Source organism: Sciurus carolinensis, chromosome 4 (assembly GCF_902686445.1).
Source record: "Sciurus carolinensis chromosome 4, mSciCar1.2, whole genome shotgun sequence".
NCBI classification, from domain to species: Eukaryota; Metazoa; Chordata; class Mammalia; order Rodentia; family Sciuridae; genus Sciurus; species Sciurus carolinensis.
The window spans coordinates 67,619,270-67,632,158 of NC_062216.1; the positions used below are offsets into that span (position 1 = coordinate 67,619,270).

Sequence of the window (12,889 nt, forward strand, 5' to 3'; positions counted from 1 at the left end):
AGAGTTCCCCTGACTCCTGATTAAAGGGACCGGTTTCCAGGATTGACATAACTTTAAACAGCCAGGAAAAAAAAATAAAATAAAAGAGGAAGCCTCTTCTTGGGGGGAATCAATTAAGTTGTCCAAGCCCCTGATCATCCTTTCAATATCACTCTGGTCCAAGAACCTATATTTGGACATAGGAGCTAAAATGGCAAAGGAAAGAAGGCAGTGAGCCCTGCATCCCTGCACAGGAGCAGGTCCTGGTCACAGCCTCCACTGCTGTCAGCCCCAGCTCCTGCTGCCTGTGGGGAGCTTTGCTGAGGGCCAAGGACACAATTCTGTTTACATGTGTCCATGGAGAACTGGGACCAAGAATGGATGTGGCCACAGGTGCTGGCCAGGTCACATCAGGAGACTCTGTTTGGGGTACTGGACAGGCAATCCCTGAGTCACTTTGTTCTATAAAGACAACACTGAAAAAGTGTTGGAAATCAGGGTCCTCTTCTCACAGGTGGCCGAATTTCTCTTCCTTTCTTCTGCTAGGTGTTTGGAAAAATTGCCCTGAATGACACCACAGAGATCAACCGGAACAACAATTTTCAGACCTTCCCCCAAGCCGTGCTGCTGCTCTTCAGGTAGGCGTCTGAGGACACAGGTGCACACATACACACCTGCATGATGACCTGTGGCCTGGGTTAGAAGTAGAGCGAAGTGAGTAGGGAGAGGGAAAGGACAGAGTGGGTGCTCCCCTCACTACCCCTCCCTGACTTAGAAGCCGCTGGTTTCATTGTTATTCCTATTAACTTTCCATGAGCAACGTGTTAGACAACCTGTTGGACACTGACACCTGCTGGTTACCACCCAAAGCCATTATGGGATCAAAGTCAAATACTGAAAGCACCCTCACTTGAAATCTGAACAGCTTCAAAGCCTAGTTTGCAGCATGCTGACTTTGTGACCCAGAGCAGGACATCTACCTTCTCTGAGCCTCAGTTTCCCCATAAAACAAATATAGATGTTGATCACTATGCTAGCGTGTGTGCCATCTGCTGAGTTAGGTGGTTATATCCGCCTGCACTTACTTTTCATTTGTTTTAATTAGTTATACGTGCCAGTAGAATGCACTTTGACATGTCATATACAATGGAGTATAATTTCTTTCATTCTTCTGATTATACATTATGTAGAATACCAACAGTCATATAGATTTATATACACTTTTAACCACACTGAAGTCAACCTTCAGCCTCCACACTTCTTGGAAGGCCACCACCTCTGGAAGTCTGGGAAGGGGTTGTTTCTCACAGTGCCCCTGAGTGACTCCATTCTGCAGCATGCTTCTCCTTCTCATTCAGGTCATGACAATTCCTGGACCAGATGATTTCTAAAGTCTATGATAGCTCATCTATTCTACATGTGGCACTAGGAGAGGTAGGGATTCCTGGAGTCCCCTTACCAAGGCGTCTGGGGACCCTCTATCAGATAATTCTCCCTTTTCATATCTCACAGGACCCATTCCCCAAGCCTGAGTATCATAATTGCTCAAAAATGTAGTATAGCATACTAATGGACTCCCTAAATATCAGTCTGACATCACCACCTCCCTCAGTGTAAACTATCAGAATAGAAGGGCTGTAGTAAGCTGCCACTCAATAGTAGCACTCAAGCCAGTGCCACATTTAAAGGCAGAGTTGTACACAGATCTCAGCATGATCAACCTCAGCCCTTCTCCTCTCCTTTCCTAATGTTCTGGAAGACAGAAGACATTTCTTAAAAGAATAAATCCATAACAGTACTGAGGTTAGAAAAATAAACATGAGTTGCTTAGGTTCACCAGAATGTTAAGGGATTCTTAAATGAAAGAAAGCCAGTGGGATTCAACTGACAAAGGAACAAGACCTGAGGAGCACACACCTTCACACGGGTTGAAACCATGGAGAAGTGAGAGCACCCTGGGGAATCTCTAAGCTCAAGGTTAACAGATACAAGGCACAGGAGAGACCTGGAGTCATGGCCTTGGACCCCTGGTTCCTTAGTGACTAACTCTATTGGGGATAATTTGCTAGTTCTGGCAAGCTGGAAGCAGTGGCTCTTGACATTTCATCCCTGAACTTTGGAGTCTGTAGAGGCAGAGTGTGCCTCTCCCCTCAGGAAACCCACATCAGAAAAGATGCCACCTGCCCAGTCTACCTCCAGCGCATCTTGTCTTTCTTTCCTGATTCCCAGAGAGGATCCTGGGAGGAGGACTTATCCAGAGAGCTATGAACCGAGTTCTCGATCACAAAGAGAAATCAACAATAATCAAAAGTATGTGGATGAAAACTACATCAATAGAGGTCTCACACTTGACCCACAGATGAATGAGGAAAAGGAATAAATGGAATTTGTTCTATTTATTGAAATAAATATAATTCTCTTATATCTAATATAAATACAATAAATATAATTAATATCTTTCAAGAGGTCATAGAACATAACTCATCTGTTAAACTAGAAGTAGTAGCAGGAGCAGGAACAGCAGCCCTCACAAAAAAGAGCAAAGTCAGCTGGGCACAATGTAGCGTGCCTATAGTCCCAGTGACATGGCATGCTGAAGCAGGAAGATCACAAGTACAAAGATGATCTCTGCAATTTAGTGAGGTCCAAGCTAGTCAATGAGACCCTGTCTTAAAATTAAAATAAAAGTAAAAAGGACTGGGGATATAGTTCAGGGGTAAAGTGCCCCCTGGACAAATCCAAAGTAGAGAGAGAGAGAAGTAAACTGTGTACTAAAAAGAGAAAAATACAAAGGTTGAAATATTTTTAAAAAGTAGGATGCATAAAAGAGGGGACACATTGAAGAATAAATTAATACACTGACAGATTAACCAGAGCATTCTCTTTTAATATATCCAAAGGATAAAGAAAATATGAAATGAAAGTTAAAACATGAAGAGTAAGGCCAGAAAAATCCTATCTCTGTAAGAGAAATTCGAGATAAAAGGCAGAAGGAACGGAGAGAGTGAAATAAAAAATGATCAATTAGAATTTTAAATAAAACTAGGCACCTTCAGTTTGAAATGACCTACTAAGTGCAGAGGAGGTTAATTTTAAAAATCCTTAACTGGTCACATTATGAGTATGTTTTAGAATGTGAACAGTAAAGAAAATGTTCTAAAATCTTACAAAATGGGAAAATATCAACAAATTGAAGTTACACAAGACCAGCATTACTCTGATATCAAAGTCAGAAAAAGATGCTACAGGGAACCAAAACTACAGATCAATACCCTTGATGAGCATATTTGCAAAAATCCTCAACAAAATACAAGCAAACTGAATTAAACCATACATTAAAAGCATCATTACCACAGTCAAGTGGGATTTAAACCAGGAATGCAGGGTTGGTTCGACATGTAAATCAATAAATGTGATACAGCACATTAACAAAATGAAGGAAGAAAACCAAACCTTCTGATACTCTCAAAGATGCAGAAAAAGCATTTGACAAAGTTCAACCTCCATTCATGATGAAACCTTTCAACAAATCAGGCATAGAAGTAAGTTAGTTACCTGAACCCAATAAATGCCATGTGTGTAAAGCCCCAAGTTACATCTACTCAATAGGCAAAAGATCAGGAACAGGGCAAGAATGCCTCCTCTCAGCTCTTCCATTCAACATAGTTTTCTAAGTTCTATCCTGAAATAAAAGACAGTCAAGTAGGACAGAGAGAAGTGAAAGTATCCTTTACTGATAACATGATCTCGTATAGAAAACCCTAAAGATTCCATACCAAGAAAACAGAAACAAAACAACACTGTTAGAACTCATAAATAAATTCAGTAATTTTCAGGCTACAAAATCAACACACAAAAATCAGTAGCATTTCTTTGCACTAACACTACCTGAAAAAGAAATTAACAAACCAATAGCATTCACTAAAGCATGCAGAAATAAAAGTAAACTTAAACTAGGAGATGAAAGATCTGTATACTGAAAACTGTAAAACACTGATGAAAGAAATTGTTGGCAACACAAATGCATGGAAAGGTGTCCTGTGTGCATGGATTATGATTTAATATTATTATGTCCATACTACCCAATGTAGTCTACAAATTTACTGCGATCCCTATCAAAATGCTAATGTCATTGTTCACAGAAATAGAAACAAAATGTCTATGGAACCCCCAAGGACCCTGAATAGCCACAGCAATCTGGATTAAAAAAAAAAAAAAAACAGCACAGCTGGAGGCCTCACACTACCTGACTTCAAAACCATTACAAAGCTACAGTAATCAAAACAGCCTGGTAGTCACATAAAGACAGACACATTGACTAATGGAGCAGGACAGAGATCCCAGAAGTAAACCCAACATTTATGGTCAATAGATTTTTGACACAAGTGCCAAGATCACACAATAGAGAAAGAAGAGTCTCTCCAGTGAATGGTGTTCCCAAAGAGAAGGAAGACTGCTTTGAAAAGCATCAACTGGCCTTGGATTTTTCCTCAACAGAAGTGCACACTTGAAGCTAATGGAATAATGTGTTCAAAACTGTAAGGACAATGTACTTTTGAATTGAGATTCCTAAATACAGTCCAGTCAGTATTCAAGTAGCAATACAAAATCAACATTTCCAAAAATATAAATACCTCAGAAGTTTACTCTCTCACATAAGATTGCCTATGGCAATTATACAAGGATGTGCATCCACAGAACGAAGAAGAATCTAGAAAGAGAATGAGCAGAATCAAGATATGAGTTAAAAAACGCTGTGACATTTATAGTTATGACTTATAAATACAGAAATTATAAAATTTATATGAAGATTTTTATAGTGCTAGAGAATGCACCAAAAAAATTGATAAAGGGAAATGTCAAAATCTTTATAACAATTTGGAGTAAAATTGCATATTATCTCAACAAGTTAGGAATGCGATACTAGAAAATTGAGAACCATGAAACCATGCCAGGGTTTTTCTCTTGTATCAGGAGAAGTGGATACTCTGTGAAGGGGAAAGTGTGTACAAACACATGTAATGAATATTGAAAGGTCAAACACTAGAAAAATGGAAGTGGAATGTGTACATTCCAAGACACAAATGGAAAAAAATGGACAAAGAAAACCTTAGCAATTTATGGAAAGGAAGGACAGGCAAAAATACCAAAAATTAAAGTAAAATGTGGAAATTGAAAAAATAAAATAAGAAGGCCAAACAAAGACAATAACAATAAGGACATTAATGATTACTAAAAATTAAATAAGTTAAATTTCTCCGTAAAAGATCAATATCTACTATTCACTTTAAGAAATCAATCAGTGCCTTGGGAGGCTGAGGAAGGAGGATCACAAGTTCAAAGCCAGCCTTAGCAACTTAGTGAGGCCCTAAAGCAATTTAGGGAGAACCTGTCTCAAAATACAAAAAAGGGAATAGGACTGGGAATGTGGCTCACTGGTTAAGGGCTCCTGGGTTCAATCCCCAGTACAAAAAAAGGAAAATAAAGAAAAAGAAATTCTAGCTCTAGCCTATTTCTGAGAGAGACAGTAAAACAAAATGATCTAAAGAGGATGAAAATAAAGGGGTAGAGGAGGCAAAGCAGTGTTCAAAGTGCTGGTGTGACAACAGCAGAACCAGAACAAACAGAATCCCAGGGGAAGGCCTGGTACGAAGGGGGCGTTCGGCATTGAGGAAGGAATGATCCACCAAGGTCATTCCACCACATGACAGTCACAAAAACCACAGGAGCCTAACCGTGCAGGTTGGAAATGTGTCCAGTAGACCGGAATAGAACTCGAAGGAGAAAATAAGTACACACACACACACACACATACACACACACACACACACATACACACACACACACACACACACACATACACACACACACACAGAGTGAGAGCTGAATGCTGGTCACAGAAAGTGACAGATCAGACAGGTCAAAGTAGAAGAAGGGTAAAGAAAAGCCAAATAATGCAGTTAACAGATTAGTAAATTCTACTATTTAAATGGTAAAAGACACATCCTTTATAAACACCTAGAAATAGTCACAAAAATTAGCCATAACTTAAGTCACAAAGCAGACTTTAACAAATACTAAAGTTCCTCTGACTTCAATATAGAAAATTAGAATTTAACCCTAAAAGCAATAGTCCCCCTGAAACCTCTCCATTAAAATATTTAATTTATTCTTCTAAATAGCTCAAAGTTGAAACTACAGCCACATAGCAATCATTGATAGTGTTGTATTCAGTATATGAGATGACCCATGGATACCAATGGAAAATTCAGAATGTAGACTTTATTCATTTTAAAAATTAAACTGATAGATGCCAAAAGAAAAGTGAAAAAATAGGAAGACTGAATTCATAAAATAAAAGCATGAATCACTGAAATATGAAATGAAAATAGATTTTATCAATAAACACTAAAGCTGAATTGCAAAACCCAATAAGTAAGACCTTTATCAAACCCAGATTTTTGTAAAAAGACACAACAATATCAGGCATACAAAAAGCAACATAATTATGGATGCAGAAGTGATTTTTAGAATGATAAGAGAGTTTTATGCTTTTTAAAAGGGCACCTCAGAGGTGATCAGCTTCTTGAAGATGCTGAACATCTTTCCAGCCACTAACTGGTAGAAACTCATTAAAACAGACCATGAACACAAACTTGGTACCTTTTATGAGAAGTGAATGGCCACAGAAGTTACTCCTGCCCTCTGAGAAGAGAATGGAAGGGTTATGTGTTTTGATTCAGTGGTAGGAGTGACAAGGAGGTTTTCCTATGAAGCACAGCTATGTGCACCTCCAACTGAGTAAGGGCTATTCCTGTTACAGACCAAGGGGAACTGGAGGAAAACAAGTGCTGCTCTACTCAGGGTTGCACGGTGTTGAATGTTCTCCATTTGGTTATTGTGAGAAAGAATCTTCTTGGTTGGGCTGATACTACTGTGTTTCATCACCTGGGACTCAAAATAGCTAGCAAAACGCACAGATTTTCAAATATCTCTAAAGCATATGAAATCCACCAGTTTTTTTTTTTTTTTTTTTGTGCGTGTGTGTGTGCGCGCGTGCATGCTTGCATAAACGCATGTTAGTTAGATTCATCACTTTGCCTAAATACCTGAGAGAATTCACTTAAAAAGAGAAAAAGGGGTTGGGTTGTAGTTGAGTGGTAGAACACTTGCCTAGCATGTGTGAGCACTGGATTTGATTCTCAGCATCACATAAAAATAAATAAATAAAATAAAGTTTAAAAAATGGGAGAAGAAGGTTTGTTTTGGCCCAGGGTTTCAGGGATTTCCATCCAGGGTTATTTGATGCCATTTCTTTGAGCCTGTGGTGAGGCAGAACATCATGATAGGAAGCTCATGGTGGAACAGAGTTGCTCACCTCGAGGTTCCAGGAAGCAAAGAAAGTGAGGAAGGGGACATGTTTCCAATATCTTCTTCAAGTGTATTTCCCCAATAACTTAACTTCCTTCCACTAGTCCCTACCTCCTCAAGGTTCCACCACCTCCCAACAGAGACACAGACCAGGGACCAAACCTTCAACATGTGTGCCCTCTGGGGACATCCCTGACCTGAACTACAGCAAAGGCCTCAACAAAGAATGTCAGAAACCTGGAACCAAAGTGTCCACAATTCAGCTTCTTGCTACTCCACCTGTATTGCAACACAGACACTACATGTCATCCTAAAGAATCAGGATGCTAAGAAAAATAAGCAAGAGGCCAAGAATATGCTAGACTCTGGGCCAAGAAAATGAAGTGGTCCAAGTAAAATGCCAGGAACAGACTTTCCAAATGGTAGAGGATGTACTCTCTGAGACTTGTCTGCCTCTGAGTTTGAGTCCAGTCAAAAACGAGATTTTCCAAGTCTAACAAATAAGATTGGACCTTAAAAAGGGGGTGTGGATATTATGAGCAAATTTATGTCAATATATTTAAAAATCTAAGTAAGGCTCTTATATAAGAAATATGAATTTTAAAAACTCCTAAGAAAAAAATCTTTTTGAAACAATACCTGGTAAATGTGTTAATCAGAGAAAATGAAAGTTTAGAAAATGAAATACTCATTTAAAAAGTTTCCCATGAATAAAACAATAAAAAAAAAAACTGTCACAGATTCAATATAGATTCAACATAAGCATAGCCATCTCATATATGATGGAGGTTGGCGCCACTGCTACATTGAAATGCTCTAAATAAATAAATAATTAGCATTGATGACAATAGAAATTGAAAGGATAGTCAAAATTTTAGCCTCCAAAGAAGGCCAAGCTTCAATATTTTTATTTGTGAGTTCTAACAAACTTTACAAGAATAGATTGTTCCTATATTATAAAAAACTTTCCAGGACTAGAAAGAGGTGGGAAAGCTCCACATTCACCCCATAATATGAACATAAAGCTAATACTAATAAGAGAAGGAGAAAAGAAACAAGAAGTTTTAAAATTGAAAATATGAATGGTGATGGAGCTGTAGCTCAGTGATAGAGTACTTACACAGAATGAGTGTGTCCCTGGGTTCAAGCCCCAGAACAGGAAGAAGAGAAGAGAAGAGAAATACGTTGACATGACTGCCATTGTTTGAAAACAACAGACTAATCAAAGTAGAAAATACAAGCAAATCAATTAAAAATCTCTATAACAATGAATAGGATTAGTCAGGTGGGAAATAAACAAAGAGAAAGAATCACTATCATATACTTGAAATAACCAATTGGTAACTATCATAGATAAGAGCCTACATGCTATCTCTCTTTATAATACATATTTCAAGTTTTATCCAATGCAATAAGAATAAATTGAAGGGCAAGACTGAGAGCAGAAACAAACAAACAAACAAAAAAAAAACAAAAAAATTTGCATATGCAGAATGTACAAGAGAAACTACAGATAAATTGTTCTAACTAGAAAGAAAGTTCAGCAAAAATCTGTATATAATCAAATATTTTGCACTATAGCAAACTGATATAAATTTTAAACTCTACCATTTTTTTTTTTAATGAGTCACTATGTTGCCCAGACTAGCATCAAAATCCTAGGATTCAGTGATTATCCTGCTTCAAACTCCCAAGTGGCTGGGACTGTTCGCTTATAATGCCATGCCAGACAAAAGGTACCATTTTAACTATACAAGAAAATAAAGAAGGTACCTAGAAATAATGTAACAAGGATGTATGTAGGGGAATCATAAAATTTAATTGAAGACATTAAATAAGGACTACATAAATGGATGCCCTGTTGATGGTTGAAAGAATTTATATCCTAAAGATGTCAAGATTTTTCAATCTAAATTTTAGTGCAGTTTCATCAAGATTCTCAATAGAACTATTCCTAGAACTTGATAAAGTGTCTAAGGAATAGAAAAGGAAAGTGAACAATCAAGACAAATGAAAAAAAAACAAACTGGAACTCACTCCCTCTGAGAGGACAAGACTCACTATCAACTATAATAATTAGGACAATGTGGTTACCGATGCTCCTAGGCAAGTCAGCCTACATAATAGAATGAAAAGGCTAGCACAAGACCCACACATCTAGGGAAACAGAATTTATGTCAGAAGGTCTCTTTCAAATCAGTAGGTAAGTAACATGAAGAAAATTTGTTATCTCTGCAGAAAAAGACGAAAACATATTCCAACCCACATCAAAAGAAAATTTGAATTAATGCATTATTGTGAAAAGGAAACTTAAGATGCTTGAGGAGGAGAATATCTTGATGCCTAGAATAGGAAAGGATTTATTAAAGGAGATGCAAAATCATAAAACATAGCACAAAAATTATAAATTTGACCAGACTAAAGTCAAATACTTAGATTTATCAAAACATACCATAAAAAAACCTAGAGGTAAGCCCCAGGCTGGAGGAGGATACTTGCAATACATATGCAAAACAAAGGATGATGATAAAAACCATCTACAGGAGGCAACAAATGAACAGGAAGACAATTCATGAAGCAAAAAGCAAAAACATGAAGTACAATTCAACATAAGGGAAATGTAAACTTCTCAACCCACTGACCATGTTAAAACAAAAACAGCAATGAAATATCATTACACACCCATCCTGTGGGCAACACTCTTTAAAATTCACTGAACGCTAAGTGTTGATGCGTCTGAGGGGAATGGCATTGCTCCTACAGGGATGAGAGGGGTCTGAACTGGACAACACTTGGAGAGCATGCGCCACCTAGTAAAAATGAAGATATGTGTGTCTTCATCTGGCAGTCCCACCTCTTGGGCAGATATCCCAGATGTGGACATGCCTGGTCATCGCTGTGTTCATTTTAATAGAAAAAACTATTGAAAAACCTGGATGTCCCTTAAGAGCACGGTGATTTTTTAATGGCAGGTTCATGAAATGTACTCCCATAGAGCAGTTAAAATAAACTAGAGCAAAAATATATCCAAATGGTTAAAATCTCAAAACTTTGCAAAAGGGTTCCATTTGTTACACCTTTGTATAAATCTTTAGAACTTTCAAAATGATGCTGAATGTTTTCATATTTGGTGAATATGTCTGAGCACTCAGGGAGTGATAAATACCAAATTGGTTTTACTAGTTCCTTTGGGGGAAGGATGCCGAAAGAGTTTCAGTTGCATGTGCGAGATTGGCTACATGGGTGCTGGGGCCTCTCGTCTCTCCTCCAGGTGTGCCACGGGGGAGGCCTGGCAGGACATCATGTTGGCCTGCATGCCAGGCAAGAAGTGTGCCCCAGAATCTGAGCCCAGTAACAGCACAGAAGGAGAGGCGCCCTGTGGCAGCAGCTTCGCAGTCTTCTACTTCATCAGTTTCTACATGCTCTGTGCCTTCCTGGTAAGGTGGGGGAACTAGGGAACTAGGAGAGTTTCAGGGCAGACAAAGCCCTTGACTGCAGCTCACTGTCAGCTGTCAAGAAACTGACTTAGGGAGACTGAGTCAGTGGTAATGTCCAGCCACACTGAGAGAAGAGCAGCAAGGTTGGGCCAGGGCACACTCAGCCATCCTCTTTCTTGTCCACATCCCCAGAGGACAAAGGGGATGTGTTGAGGCTCAGCAGAACTTACACATTTGGCACCTTGCTGAGGAGTGAAAGAAAGGTGGCAGATAAAGCCGCCCTCTGTCCTGGGCAGCCCTTCATGGCACCTTGGTACAAGGGATACTGTCCAGCCCACATGTAGGTTTCACCCCACACAATGCTCAGGGAAGTGGAGTCATGCTCATATGCAAGAGAACCAAGTTTTTGGAGCCAGTATTTTAAATGCTGACATATTACTGGTATTTAGGAATGCTGGCTTCTGCCATGCCTGGGCTAAAAGTTGTATTCAAGTGGAAGAAAGTTCTTGTGGAGTTCCTCATGGTACCAACTGTTCCCTGCAGATCATCAACCTCTTTGTAGCTGTCATCATGGACAACTTTGACTACCTGACAAGGGACTGGTCAATCCTTGGTCCCCACCACCTGGATGAATTTAAGAGAATCTGGGCCGAGTATGATCCTGAGGCCAAGTAAGTTGCCACAGGGAAATCTTGACTCCCTGAGCTGAAAGGGGCATGTGTGACCATACCTGTGGAGGAGGTCATGATAGGTCAGCATCGGGTGGATCAGAGGGAAACAGTGAGCTGTAGGTGCCAGACCACAGGATAAAGGGTCGAGCGCCTGCAAGAGGAGACCAAAACCATTTGACTAGGTTGAGAATTTGTTCAGTGGAATGGAAGGACCTGACAGCCCAGCATCAGGAATAACTAGTAAATACTCACTTTAGGATATTTAGAGCCAAGACAACTGTGACTCTATTCCTGACTTAGGTCTAAGATACCCTCATCTGTTGATGATCTTTGATTGACATCCCATAAATTCCTCTTGGTCAGATGGTTAGTGTGTTGAAGTAGTAAGTACATATTGAGAATTTAATTGCAGTACTAAAATCCCTTCCACCTGGAACATAGCACTGACAGAAAATTGTCCATTAAAATCTGAACAGGTGCATATTGGTTTTGATACTGTTTTTGGAATTTTACCTTGTGATTCTAAGGTCTGTCCTATTTGATCAGCAGGGCCACCCTATGGAGAGTACCCTCTGTGGGTGGACCCCCACCTCCCTGGTACATGAATCCTGGGCTGCAGACAGGAATTGTGGCCCTGAAGTTTCCTCCCCTCCTCTCCTTCCTCCTGCAGGGGTCGCATCAAACACCTAGATGTGGTGACCCTTCTCCGGCGTATTCAGCCCCCACTGGGGTTTGGGAAGCTGTGTCCTCACCGTGTAGCCTGCAAAGTAAGAGAAGATCTGGGTTCTGGGTCGTGGGAGAAAGAGAAACTATGGGGGGCAAGATGCCTGTTTACTTTGTGACTTTAGTCAGGCCAGAGCTCCTTAAAGAAATAAGGATAATAATATATATATATATATATATATACCTAAAGAAATGAGCCTGAGCAGATTGTATTGTAAGGATTCTTCCAGAAGGAAGTTCTCAGACAGAGTAAGGGAACAACAGGGTGAAGCCTCATGTCTTACTGAGCCTTGAGCCCTGTCTGAATAAAGGACTTGCTCCACATTGCAGGCTGTAGCACCCTGGTCTCCTGCAGAACCCCCAGCCTGGGGTGATGGGTAAGGAGATCTTTCCCAGGAGCCAGGGGCCACTAGAGAGTCCATTTTGGCTTCTGGGATCTGCAAAGCCCTAATATTGTAAGTAAAATTATGCAAACACTCACAAGGAGAGGCTCTGTCACTTTCACCAGATTTCTAAGTTAATCTATAAGTTAAGACAAAAATGCTATGTTCTATAAGACACACCTCCTACTTGACCCTGATAGTGAATATCCCCTACATTTGTGAGCCCCTGACTCCTCTCTTACCTTATTGTAGCTTCAACCATGCAGCCTAGCAATTGCTGAGGTATGTCACTCCCACTCTTGTCCCTTTTCTTTCAACTACCTGG

The 12,889-nt window shown here is 39.7% G+C and overlaps 1 protein-coding gene across 1 annotated transcript in view; it reads left to right on the forward strand.

Moving 5' to 3' along the window:
* Cacna1c (calcium voltage-gated channel subunit alpha1 C) overlaps nucleotides 1–12,889 on the forward strand; it is a 650,592-nt gene that overhangs the window by 610,346 nt on the left and 27,357 nt on the right. Inside the window, exons 36-39 of the mRNA XM_047548297.1 lie at nucleotides 526–617; nucleotides 10,622–10,787; nucleotides 11,331–11,458; nucleotides 12,129–12,225. Coding sequence (XP_047404253.1) covers nucleotides 526–617; nucleotides 10,622–10,787; nucleotides 11,331–11,458; nucleotides 12,129–12,225 — 483 coding nt within the window. The remainder of the gene's footprint in view (nucleotides 1–525; nucleotides 618–10,621; nucleotides 10,788–11,330; nucleotides 11,459–12,128; nucleotides 12,226–12,889) is intronic.